The sequence below is a fragment of the Amia ocellicauda genome, chromosome 9 (genome assembly GCF_036373705.1).
Source record: "Amia ocellicauda isolate fAmiCal2 chromosome 9, fAmiCal2.hap1, whole genome shotgun sequence".
NCBI lineage: Eukaryota > Metazoa > Chordata > Actinopteri > Amiiformes > Amiidae > Amia > Amia ocellicauda.
In genome coordinates, this window is record NC_089858.1 from 7,921,391 (window position 1) to 7,935,833 (window position 14,443).

Sequence of the window (14,443 nt, forward strand, 5' to 3'; positions counted from 1 at the left end):
TTTTGTTTCTACAGTATATGAGTGTGTGTACAGTGGAGGGGTCTTAAGCAAAGTTCCCAGGATTCACAAGGCAGGATTTAAGTTCAGAAGAAAAAACACCACAACAGCCACCAAGACAGAGGGATCAATTTTGGTAGATTGCTTTGTGCACATACTCAATCATTCTACTGCCTTCAAAGAGAGACGCCAGTATCGGTGATCCTTATGAGTTAATTTTATACTATTTGAACTAATTGAAGGGTGGCTGATTTCCATACTTTGCTGAGTCCTTGCGAGGTGAGTGAGTTTCAAAGCTAAATTCAGAGTCCTTGTACATCCGTCTTATGCAGACAAGGGATCTTTCGGCATTACTGTCAACGTGTTAATGAAACCCTCATCTCCTTGTGCACAAGCATGGCTTTCTCTTTCACAAACTCTGCAAGTGCTACTGTCACTCATCTTGACTCCATCTGAGCTATTCGGAGACGTCGAAAGGTGCTACTGCGCGCCCGTAGGGCATAAACCTTGTAGTAAGAACATTTACATTTCAATGGGGTTGTAATAATATTATGGTAATTAATGTAGTGCTGTGAGAACAACTGCAGTTTGAAGCCGTGTTGTCAAGGACAAATATCAGTTCTGTACCTCAGATACAATTCCCTCAGCATTACAGTGCTGCTTGTATCTGCCATAGTACATTCATATCAAAACAGATTTATACTCCACAAAAGATCTGATAGAAAGTTGGCAACACAACAGTATTTGGGGTAAGCTTGTGTTATTGTGCATCAAGATTTATAGAGCACCTTTCTAGGGAATTAAGAAGACAGCATTATATCCATCAATCCATCCATTTCCAATAATCGCTACATCCAGTACAGGGGCACATTCACAAGGCTAACCGAGATGGGCACAGGGTGCAAGGGATGCCAGTAAATTGCAAGGCTAGAGAACCAGAGAACCCACACAATACCAACGGGGACACGGGGGCAACATGTAAACACCCACCTCGGCAGAAAACCAGGCCCAAAGAGCTGTGAGGCAGCAGCATGAACCACTTTGCCACCCTTACATTAAACCGACAAGGCAAAATTATATATATGCTATTAAAAACCTAAACAATAATAATTGATTCAACACCAAGTATAAACCAATTACATGAGAAAATAAAATACTTATTTACTGAAAGAATGCCCCCATATCGAATGCACATCGATTTTCAGTTTTTCTGAGGGGTTTCCAGAGCACCCAAATAATAGTCATGCAATTCATTATTGCTGAGAAATACTGCATATGGCTTAGGCCCCTAGTTAAGCCTCACTCAGAGTTAAAATCTGGAAGGAGACAGTTAATTTTTCCAAACACCACAGCGAATCTGAAGTTAATATAGCATTTCCTATGGCAAGTCCATTTCCACAGCTCTCAGAAGTACACTTCCAACAGTGTGAGGCTTTTAGAGGTAAACACGGGACATTCTCCAGAGAACGGGACTGGAGGCACTCAGTTTATATGCCTTTATACCCAACAGAATGTGCTCTGTTCTACACAGCGTCTTTATTGCGTCCGCCTTGCTACCTTTGTAGCAACAAAAGCAGAGCCCATAGTGGAAGTAGGGCAGGTTGTGTACTGTAGAACTGGAAGAAAAAAAAACAACAACAAAAAACATCTGGACCGTGACTCCCATTGCTTGCCTTGTTCACAGGCTAATATGAAAATACAAAAGACTGCTCTGAAAACACAAAGCAGCACTTTATTTTGATGAGTGAAACTATTTGACAATTCTATGCACCATCTCAAAATCTCAAGATAGTGGCTCATTGCAGGTTTCACGATTTGCTTCAGGACAAATTCCTGCTTGCAGAGCAATTCCTATCATTCAAAACTAAACCAAATAAAATCCACTTTCAACGCTACTCTTGAAGTCTTGAAGTCTGCTTTAACTTACATACTGTCCTTGACCAGGCCGAGGATAAATCTGTTATTAATTCCAAAGATGTTGGCAGAGTCCAAACTGATACAACAACAACAACAACAAACAACAAAAAAAGCCACCGAAATAACACCCCTGCAGTCCTTCAGATAACATTGCCGAAGGACTGACAGAAGCTCGGGTTTGAAACTTAATTAGAAGAGATCCCTACCTACTGACAGCCAGTTTAACAGCCACACAGGGGAATGCTTTAACACAATCTGAAAAAGGCTCAACTTGAGGCCTGCTGAATTGAAAGCAGTTTTCCTATTATGACTTCCAACGTTTATGTAAGCGGTGCACGAGTTTCTGTAGAGGTGCCGTCTCAATCCACTTTCTCCGAGTCATCTTCACACGGTGCACAGGACCCGTACAGTACAGAGCAATACCCCAACCATCCTCTGGGGGATGTGGCTGATGTACTGGAGTTGCCATTTCTTTACACTCCACTTGACCAGCTACTTGTTAGAGTAACCCTGGCTTAGCTTCTGAGAGCTAAAGGGATCAGGAAGCAAAATGTTGTGGCTAAAGCACTTTCCTGAACAGAATCTTTCTCCGCAGCCCACATTAAGGACAGATAGCCCTCACTCTGTTCTTTAGCCAGAAGCTCGAAGGCTGGGGGTGTTTGTAAGGGGCAGCCAGGTGGAGTTTAGGTTAAAGGCACAATGTATAAATGTAAGAGTGGCTGTGATTTTCCACTGCAAAACTTTTTTAGTTTTTTTCCTCTTCAGGTATAAATGTCAACAGTCTATCTTGTCACACCGAACCTAGGGAAATCCCGACTCTCAGAAAAGCATAATTAAGAGGTGCCTAATTTTATTACATTGCAGCAACTGGTACAAAAGTGTTTTTTTTTTTTCTTGGCCTCTTAATGAATGTGATGCAGTAAAGTTATAAATAACTTTTCAAATCCATCTCTGTGGGTATGTGCGTCAAAGGTATATGTAAGTATTTTGTTCTCTTCATAGCAAATGTATTTTGGAATATAAGGAAATACAACTTTATAGTATCAGGAGGCTGGGATTAACTCCATAGTCTGAATTGTATTCACAGATCTGTAGTAACCTGTAAGATTGACTGGTTAATATGAAGGTTTTCCAGGTTCTTGCTTAATTGATAGGGAAATAAAGGTTGATTTTAAAATGTTCTGTACAATTACATTAGGCTTGTGACTGTTTGGAGGTATATTGTAGACAGTGCTCTGTATAAATAAATGTATCAAGGACGTTTGAGGACAAGAACACCCCCCCCACACACACACTTAAGAAAACGCAAAGGAACTGCAAGTCCATCTACCCTGAGTCTAATTGCAGTTCTTGAGATGTAATTTCAATCCACTGTCTGCATGTTTTTGTGAAATATTTATATAATGGAGCGCAGGGTGGTAAAACTAAACAAAAGATTGTGTCAACGGAGCCCTTGGCAAACTGTAGAGTTAAAACCATTTCACTTCAAGACAAGAAACTTTTCTATTTAACAATACAATGACATCCCAAGAATTGAGCATTAAGTATTGTCCCATTCGATATGTAAAAATGATTAAGTGTGCCACTATTTGTAGTTTCAGTTCCTTGCTGCATAAGAACTAAATATTAACATTCCAAGTGTTGGAGGTGACTAATATGCATCCTTTTCTAGAGTTAAAACAAATTAATTCTGTATTCTTCCTCACTTTGGATGCTGTGTGTGACTTAAAACACGAACATGTTCACATGCATATGCTCTCTAATAGCTCAAAAGCAACACATTTATAATACAATTCCCACATACATCACTTCATAAGGCTTAAAGATAAAGGGAACAAAACAAACAAAACTTTAATTTAAAATACACGTACAGCGCTAGAATGTTAAACACTCAGAAAAGGGGTTGACAGCTGGTGGCTCTGGCTACTACCTGTTGTATAGGACAGACAGGTTGTCACAGCCCTAATTGAAGCATCTAGGGAACGAGAAGGTTGGCCCGAATAATAGCTTTACCAATTTGTTATTGAGAACTGCACAGTCCTCACGTCGGGATCAATGGTGCTCTATTGAAAACCTGACGAGCACCTGCGTCCCCGAGTCCCCGAGGTCTGTGACAAGAACAATGTTCTCGCGGCTGCTATAGGACCACAGTCGGGCCGGGATATAGTTAGAGGCAGCACAGTTGGGAAGGAGAGAACTGATTCTGTTGTAAGCAATTGTTTTGAATGGCTGGGACCTTACAGCAACCTTGAAACTTAGCGCAGTACTTGAGTCATCTGCAAGTGAAGAGATGCACTCTGCAGATCGGACTCCGAGGTGAACGAACGAGGAACTCAAAATACTGCTCCTGAAATTGATAGGAAGCACCCAATAAAGTAAATTTGCTTCTCAGTTTACTTGCTAGGTATGACGTAAGCTTACAAGATAGTCTATCACACATTTACCACATCTTCAGACCTGAAACAGTTATGGTCTACCATTTAATTGATTACATGTGTAGTGTTTGTGGTGTGTACACACAATTATTTGAATGTGATGTCAGTGGTCCAACACGTCCTCAGTACTCCATGTCCCAGCTGACCTCTGTCATACTGTCCTTGTAACCCTAGGCCCCAGCTCATTCACAGAGCTATATTTACCCAAAGCTTTCCACTGTTGCTTCCTTGTGAATGTACTTAGTGGGCTATCGGGTTCTCTGATTATTGATAAAACAGCAGTATTTGTTGAGCAACTGGCCCCCAAAATACGTCTTCAATTATGCAAGGTCTTTAGTCATCTTTTTTTATGTGGCATCATCAGGCTTTTTTATTTGACATTTGCTTCAAATCATTTGTTTTGAGGAGGTACATAATTTCACAATAATGACTTTACAAAGGAAGTAGGAAGCATATAATTGATGTCATGTTCTGGAGATTTTACAATGTGAAAAGGAAATATTTTGTGTTTTTTTTTTTTTTTTAATGCTCCAAGTTTCTAACATCCTGTAGGTTGTAATGAACAAAAGGACTAGACCAATACTTCACCACCCCTATCACATGGTGTGGAAGTGCACCTTCCTGGATTCCCAAGTGAGATTTTGGCAGATTTTACAAGTGTTAGCATTCATGCCCCAGAATTTTCTATCAGACGTAGAGTGCACAATGAAGCCGATATAAGAATGGAAAGTACACGCACAGTAACTAACACTCTCCACCAATTGAACCCAAAACAAAACAGGTTAACCTTTTTTCTCCAAACCACCCTTGGGAAATGTCCTGAAAACCAGACATATTACATGTCACTTCTGCTCTCTGACAGACAGCTCCCCCTCTTCAGTGTCCAGAGGTGTGGGGGGGGGGGGAGTTCTCTCTATATGCAAGACATGTTCCACAGGATGTTTGGAGACTCATTTGTAAATCATTCAAAATTGCCCTTCAGAATATGGAAAAGCAATGCAATATGTAAACATGGGGGGATGGGGCAATCATGGGCCCCCTGCTCAACTCAGTATCCTACTCAGCCCTTACTCTCCGAAGGAAAGTAAATGAAAATGCTTCATTTTAGCTATGCAGGCTTTAAAGGGGTGGGGGTGGGTTTTTTATTAAAAACAACAGCTGGTCTAACGCGGAAGACAGCCAACACAGGAGAAAAACAACAACAACAGCCTCCAATCAATTTCATAAGGAAATTAATAATTGCTCCAGATTTCACCCAACAAGTTACTGTGACAAGAAACAGGCGGCCCTTGTTTTTATACTTGATTAACTTCAATTACAGCTGATTACTGCTGTTAACGACGGAGGAAATGAAGTGTGGAGGAAGTACTGGCTAGACTTGACAGTACGGGCAGATTCTAATAGAGCAGCTACCTTCCCACTCAATTTCTGTGGGATTCAGAGCTGATTTGCTTATTGTTACTGTTAGGAATGTTAAGAAGTTCCAAGAATTCTAGTTTTCATTGTGTAGTCCTCGCTGGTGAGCTTTCGCATCTGGGAAAGAACAAAGTCCTGTTTCTGGGGTTTCTGTATTCCTCCTTAAATCATTCTACTAACGGTCACCCACACCCGCCCACTGGTACCGTATATGCTTTTACACCTCTCCACAACCCAGTGCTGGTTTTTACATTTTTGCAGACAGGACCGCAGTCGATGTCAAAGCTATTGAAATTGTAATTTTCGAAAATGAAATGCAAAAATAAATAAATAAAAGGAACAACTAAACCAAGTGAGAGTAACAGATGCACGATTCGACAATTTGGCTAAATCTGAGATCTTAATTATTCATCCTGCTGTATTTCATGCACTGCTCCAATTAGTTTCATTTTCTGTATAAAATAACAGCATCTCTTACTTGCATTTGTTAAACTGTAATGTTAAGAGTTTCCATTTTAGGAGCTCTTAAACTCAAGGTAGTCTCATTATAGGACGCATCACATAGATGCAGTTCGGTCTAAATCCATTGTGAAACTGAAGCCAGTGTTTTCAATTGCAAAGGAATGAATGAATGATAATGTTACCATTCCCAAAAGGCAAGCTTGTAATCAGTTGATCCTTACATTTAAGAGACTGGACACAGTATAACACATATGTCTGAAATGAAATGGTATCTAATCCTAAACAAGGCAAATGCCTGGGATCCAAAGCGTTTAAAAGCCTAAGGAGCCAAAATCTTATAAAAAGCCTTTCATTAACGGGTCAAAACAGATTAAATTACCATTATGATCTTGAATCCGGTGGTAACTTTTAGACCTCAATCCTCAACCCTCCCCCCTCTATCTATCCTATTCCTTTCAATACCCTGAAATAACTATTGATTGAGGGATTATATTACTGGTGGGGGGGGCAGGGATGGGACACTAACCTCATTCATTTTATCACAGTTTATATTTGCTTCACTGTTACTAAATTGAGCAGAAAAAAGACAACAACTGTGGATTTAGATGTCAGCAAAAAAGCTGTGCTCTTTCATCTCCGTATGCCACCGTCTCTATAGCTGAGATGGGATTTTTTTGTTCTGATATGTTTCATTTGTCTCCAGTTACACTTTTGATCAATACTTACAGGACATTTATTGAAAAGTGAAAGGCAGACTCTGGCTTTATAAATTGAGCTAACTCAGCACCAGCTTAAGTCTTTACAAGATAAGTCTCTTCCTCAGATGCAATTGCCCTCACACCCTTTACCCATAAATTCTTACTTTGCATATTTCCCCCTCCCTCTCTTGACATTAAATACTATTCAAAGGCCAAAGTGCTTAATTGATTTGAATAATAATTTAGAAAAAAAAATCCCTGTTGAAGCTAAATAACACATTGTGAGATTCCTGTTAAGTGTCATCCTTCACTGTCAGAAACGTGCCACCTTAAGAGTTGCAGTTCTGCATAGTCTGGTTCAATTAGACAATTATAAGGATTGGTTTACTTCATTAATCATACTTACAGCTTTCTACCGATCGGGAAATATTTAATCAGAAAAATGCCAGGATTTGATGGTTTTGTAAGAAATTGCAGTGGTCTACAGTAAATGCTTGCTGAACTCATGTCATTTGTAATGAGGTAGAAATGAGGCACTTGGTGCATATAGAGAGGGTTAGACACATGTCTGTATCTCCTCACGACACCCCTTTCTTAGTTTTCAGATCAATTCTGAGTTGTCCATATTGACTGTGACATTTAGCTTTTCAAAGTGAGGTTTCAGCATTTATTTGAGTGGCCTTTATCAACACCTATGTAAAATCTTACCTGAACAGCAAAAACAGATTGTAGTTGAAGGAAACTAAATAAAGACAATATTGTCTGGGGATAGAAGGAATGTGAAGAAGCTAACAGTTAATTGAAACTCATTTATAACAGGTTACACTGCAGATCCGCTGACGCTTGCCAGCAAGGTTATATAGTTATATAGTTTAAATTGTCATTTCAGTTGAATTCTGGAATCAAAATCAACGAGCACACATCTGATATTCTCACACTCATGGAGATGAATGACAAATTCCTGTTAGAAATATATGTAATAACTAACAGAAAGTCAGGGGTAGTCAAATATTGGACTGTCTAACCCAATTCAAAACCAACCCTTTGATACAAATAGCTCCTGAATGAAGTAAAATAATGAAATATGTGATATATTGATAAATAATTAAAGAGCTTGTTGCACCACATTCTTGCACACTCTAGCGTTCGACTGCCCCTGGACTATCTGAGCTTTTAATTGTTCTTCTCCAGTGTCACATTGAGCTCCATTTATTGAACTTTTAATACCTTGCTGTGTGCGCAGTAAAAAACAACACACTGTAAATTTCTCTCACCTGGCGATGACTTCGATGTTGGAGATGGCGTAGAAGTACTTATAGAGGTTCTCACGCTGGACGTAGGTGCCGCCCAGGGCGGGGCGCAGGAGCCGGAGCCGGAGGTTGGTGATGGTGAAGTAATCCCTCAGGCCCTTCATGCTCTCCAGGCGCGTATACAGGTTGTCCATGTTCTGCAGCCTGGGCCCGGCAAAGAGGGCGAATCGGTCACGCACCTCAAAGCGCACATTCTTCTCGTTCTTGGAGCCCACCCAGCGCGAGTACTCCTCGGTGCAGATCACACGAGTCACGTTGATGGCCAGCAGGTCCTGCACTTTCTTTGGGGGCATGCCAAAGGCGTCCATGCAGTCATCCGCATAGAACTGGTAGGGTTCCCACGTCTTCCCATTGTTGATGGACTTGTCCAGCACCATCATGGTGGGCCGGCCGTACTCGAAGGTGATGAGGATGTCGTCGGTGAGCTCCAGGCTCTTGTTCCAGGACAGTGTGATGTTGGCCAGCAGGGGGTCAGGGAAGCGTCTCCACGTCACTGTCTGCCAGTAGGTGATCAGCCCGTTTCTCTCGTTGTCCAGCATGAGCTTGGGCGGATGGGCCAGGTCGGGGTTGGAGGCGTCGCACTCGTCACTGCACAGGTAAGGGTTCTCCTGCGCACAGAGAGCAAGGGTTGATGGGTCAGCCAGGTAAGGGAAGAGGGTACCAGTACCTTTGCTTTACTGAAGCTTTTATGCACTACTTTTCTAACTGATGAAGCCATGCAAGCATGTTATCTATAACCTTGTAATTATTTTAATATTTGTGGTCATTTTAAGTAATGTCAACATAATTTTTTACTTCATTATTTTTTTAACACAGTTTTTTTACCACAGTCTTTAATTAATAAATTAATAATTAACAACTTGTTAAACAAGACCCTGGAAAGTATTAAGGCAAATATTTATCATCCCGATCTCTTTGCTTTGCTGTTTATTTGTCCTTATAGGAAAACAAGAGAGTGAGGTGGTACAGGTCACGTAAACCTTCCAAGGCGCTGTAAGACAAAGTACGGCCCCAAGCCCTACTTGTCTCCACCTAGATTCTTACAGAATAAGGCCAGCATGTGCTCTTCCTAGAAATATACAAAACAGCAGCAAACATTTTACAGATAAATGTATTTAAATTGTCCATTATTAGCCGTTTAGAGTTAGAGTTCACAGCATCTATTCATTGATGTTTGTGTCAAATAGACTGGTTTGTGCTGGTTTTAACTGATTTTGTTAATAGTTACAATACTATTTTCACTACAGTTCAAGAAGAAAGGTTGGTCTATATCTTGCAAGCAGTGCTAATTCAATCTGCATTTCCTTAATTTAAGTCAATCTCATTTGTGACTCAAAGTCATTTGTTCTTCATATTAATAGATTGTACTATATTGCAAATTATACATTCATTTGTGTAATACTATACCATTAGCCAATCTCTGCTCTGCATTATCTAATTATCAATTTAAAATATGAAAGTATCTTCTTTCTATTCTTTCTATTCTCATCATGTTATTGATGTAAAACATGAAGAGGAGATGTAACCATTAAAAAAAAAAACATTACATTAAAACGTGGAATGGTTAGTGGGTGGTTATTGCTAATGCTGATTTCTATTAACTGATTTTGGTATGAAATTAAATTGTTTATGGTCCGTTGAAATACTGAGCACAGCCTTTGGCTACTGTGTTGAATCTCAGATGGTTCATATTAGCTGGTTGCTTCTCTTTCATGGCTTTCTCCTTCCATTGTTGACACACAAATGTGTAATTGGATTAGAGGCAGGATTGTCAGATGGTCATCTCATAACAACATCCTTGAGGAAATAATTTCTACTGTTATAATTAGAAAGCCAAACAGAGGGTAACAAGAGATACTGTGTCCATTTGCCATCCGTTTTACCCAGATATTTATATACGTCACAGGAAGGAGCTGTTTTAATTCTCTTTTCCCTACATCCTCTGTTGCACTTTGAGAATCAAACCACGTAAAGGCAAATTTGAATCAGATTGCGACAGCTGTGCCAAATTGAATGGGTATATAGTTACACTGCTATCCTGGACCATGGTACATACAACACATACAGCGGAGCTTCTGCACCGATTTATGGCCCTGGCCACACCGGGTTGTGGCAGCACGGACAGCCTGGCTTTACTCTTGCCTTGTCCTACATACCTTCACATAAAATGAGGATTTCAGCCAACTGGTGCGCCAGGTGTCCCGCAGACACTAAGCCCCTCGGGCAGTTATCTGCGCAGGAATACTGTCATACTTTAAAAGCAACAAGGCGATAAGTGGAATCCCTGTTTGCTCGCTGCTTGGCAGCAATTGGGTCTTGGTAAACAGGAACAGGCAGGCAGGAATGTACACTGGGACATGACACGCTCTTTCAAGTATCTTTCAAGCCACAGAATAGTAAAACAGTAAACGGAAGCTGTTCTTTATCACATTTTCTGCTCAAAATAAAGGGAGAATGCTATACCAACAAAGATAAAAGCAATTAAAGGGGTGTGGGGGTTGACAATATATGCAAATAGAGCTAGGAAGTATAAATATATTTTGCCACTTCCTGGGTTCGTTTGTCTATTGAGCATTTTCTTTCCTTTTTCATTATGGTTATCCTTGGACATGTGATGATGGTACAACAACAAAGACTAGAAGAAGGTAGTGAAAGTGCTTTCTCAGGCTCACTGTGCCTCCTAACTCTGGGGAATAGCAGGAAGACTGCATCTAGTAAACACAGAGAATGAGCAGCTGAAGAGAGAGGGGAAACAGCACAGGCCTATGCTACTGCCAGGGAGTCTTTTAAAGACTCACTAGGCCCCACTGGAAAACTTACTTCTATACTCAATACGTTATCAGAAAGCAGATGCGATACAGTCGCACTTGGTGACAAATCCAAAGCGCAGCCACAGAAATAGCAATGACTACAGCATTCCTGCGTAAACACAATAAGCATAATATCTCTCACTGAGGGATCAGTTGCTAGATTTAGAGTCAGATGGGATTCAGAGCTCAATTCATTAACTCATTAGAAGCCTCCCACATTCTGGGGTGGGATCTTGCCTTGTTTTCCATTGAATGCCAGAGATGGCTAGCTTACATCCTGATATGTTAAAGTTGTCCAGGCCAGCAAATATGTTCTCTGTTTTGTTTCAGTGTGTGATGCCAAACAGTTACAGCCCAGTAATTTATATTAAACAAATCTTCTGAAGCAAACATCTGGGGTTCATTCTCAAATACCAGATGATGTTTACAGTTTGAGGAAGGGAGTGGAGTCTGTACCCCAGAATCAGCATTGACAAGAACTGCCATTGCTCATGTGCAAATGCTATACCATTACTACTAAAAAATAACAATGTTTTTTGGTGTTGTTGTTGACGTGTTGATTTGTTTTGTTTTCATATAGCTGAGCATGCATTCAGAACGAGAAGAATGATCTAATCTGGTGTCTAATTTTAATTTCAATTGATCTTTTCCTGTCCCCGGAGTACTTTTATATCTGGTAAAACTCAATGCTTCCACTCCTCTGAGGGAAATCAAAGACTCGGTTATGAAAGAATATCTCTACATAGAGATGAGCTGAGAGCTGTCTCGTATTTTTGCACAGCTGTGTGTGACTGCCTTTTGGAGACAAGAAGAAAAAAAAACTAAAACAAAAGATGGGGAAAAAAGAGAGGAAAAAGGAAAGGCAAAGATCTACAAGTTTTTGGTTTGCTGATTCACAAAATACTAATGTTAATTACCTCGAATGGCAGGAAACAAAGCCTATACAACTGTGGAAAAAAGGGGAAGAAAGAATGCTGTTTATTTTCAATTCCCATTAATTTGCTAAACACTGCTAAATGTCCCACATTTATCCATACTCTGCAGACTCTCCACAGAGATATTCATAACTGACACCCTTGGCACGCTCTCCCTTGATGAACACCTATGATAACGCCATAATGGTGCTGGCAGATGTAGCTCTTTGAACCGGGCCATTCAAAAGGCAAATTCTGAGTGAGAAGGAGGTGCTTTTTACAGCAATGAGGGAAATAATAATTACCAGATTAATAAAAACAAGAAACAAACAGTGCCTTTGTGCAGTGGAGATGGAAAAATGGCTTTTCTACCAGGTGAGTGCATGCACTGTAATTTTTCCCTTTTACGTTAATTACTCTGAAGCAAGCCCCCCAAGGGAAGTCCCGTGACACACTGTCTGGCGTTAACGAGTTCATCTAGAAACAGCCACCGTCATGCCAAGGAGAAACAACTCTGCTGCAAAAACCCAATAATTAAGTCTTAACTGTCTCATATTTCACATTTACCTTTAGCATTTAATTCTATAGATCTTCACAAATAATTGAATTACAAGGCCTATTTCCCTAAGGTGTTTTTATCATTTTGTTTTTTTCCTTTCTAAAAACTGAACTGAAACAATGACAAGTAATTAATAGTCCTTGACTGCAAACTGTTAATTAAGAGACAGACAAAGTTATTAAAATTATTGCATTGCACATTTGTCCACATACAGTGAAACCAATGGCATTGATTAATATATATATATATACACACCGATCAGCCATAACATTATGACCACCTGCATAATATTGTATAGGTCCCCCTTTTGCCGCCAAAACATCCCTGACCTGTCGAGGCTTGGACTCCACTAGACCTCTGAGGGTGTGCTGTGGTATCTGGCACCAAGTCGTTAGCAGCAGATCCTTTAAATCCTGTAAGTTGCGAGGTGGGGCCTCCATGGATCGGACTTGTTTGTCCAGCACATCCCACAGATGCTCGATTGGATTGAGATCTGGGGAATTTGGAGGCCAAGTCAACACCTTGAACTCGTGATTCATCAGACCAGGCCACCTTCTTCCATTGCTCCATGGTCCAGTTCTGATGCTCACATGCCCATTGTAGGCTCTTTCGGCAGTGGACAGGGGTCAGCATGGGCACCCTGACTGGTCTGCGGCTACGCAGCCCCATACGCAACAAACTGCAATGCACTGGGTGTTGTGACACCTTTCTATCAGAACCAGCATTCACTTTTTCAGCAATTTGAGCCACAGTAGCTCGTCTGTTGGATTGGACCACACAGGCCAGCCTTCGCTCCCCACGTGCATCAATGAGCCTTGGCCGCCCATGACCCTGTTCACCGCTTTTCCTTCCTTGGACCACTTTTGAAAGGTACTGACCACTGCAGACCGGGAACACCCCACAAGAGCTGCAGTTTTGGAGATGCTCTGACCCAGTCATCTAGCCATCACAATTTGGCCCTTGTCAAAGTCGCTCAGATCCTTACGCTTGCCCATTTTTCCTGCTTCTAACACATCAACATTGAGGACAAAATGTTCACTTGCAGCCTAATATATCCCACCCACTGACAGGTGCCATGATAACGAGATTATCAGTGTTATTCACTTCACCTGTCAGTGCTCATAATGTTATGGCTGATCGGTGTGTGTATATATATATATATATATATATATATATATATATATATATAATTTTAATTTAATTAATTATAGGACTGTGACGAACATAGAACTAATAATATATTCTATAACTTTGACTAAATGCAATATATTAATATTTCTAATTTAGCTAGGATTGAAGGGTAACCATGGCTCTGAGAATGTATTGTGACATTCTGGACAACAAAGTTAACAGAAGACCCCATACATCTGCCAACCACAGAAATGTGTCATAGGGAACATAACAAAATCGTACCATTGCACACATTGCACTGGGGGAAGGAATCGTAGCCAATATTACACCTACAAACTATTCAATACATTTTTATGTCAATGTCCCACTGTCCTGATACTGGTGGAAATACAGGTAGTGTGTGCGTGGAATTGTATATGTGTGCATTGCAGTGAGTTTGCACATCCTCCGAACAAGATTACTGGTTAATCATGATGAGACAATAATACCGCAGAAGGATGACATGGAAGATTACAATGTGAACTGCTTCATTTGAAGAATCCCCAAAGGGCCGTTCATGCATAAAAACAGGCAGATGGAGATTATTTAATGTGGGCAAAGCCTGCCGAGGCCAAAATAGATTTATTCTCATGCGGCGCTGGGCAAACTTGCGCAGATTTAACGTGGGCTCATACAAATTTCATGACGAAGCAGCAACTTGTACAAGCACATAAAATGACCAAATTCTAACCCAGGAAAAGATCATACTGATCCACAGCAGGCACAAGAGGGTGTCTGTTTCGTTGCACAGGGTT

General features: G+C 40.6%; 1 protein-coding gene across 3 annotated transcripts in view; it reads right to left on the minus strand.

Annotated features, from left to right (window-relative positions):
• Window positions 1-14,443, minus strand: part of ntng2b (netrin g2b) — a 66,058-nt gene that overhangs the window by 43,596 nt on the left and 8,019 nt on the right. For all 3 annotated transcript variants that reach the window (XM_066712944.1, XM_066712942.1, XM_066712943.1), the window contains exon 3: window positions 8,200-8,843. In XM_066712944.1, coding sequence (XP_066569041.1) covers window positions 8,200-8,843 — 644 coding nt within the window. The remainder of the gene's footprint in view (window positions 1-8,199; window positions 8,844-14,443) is intronic.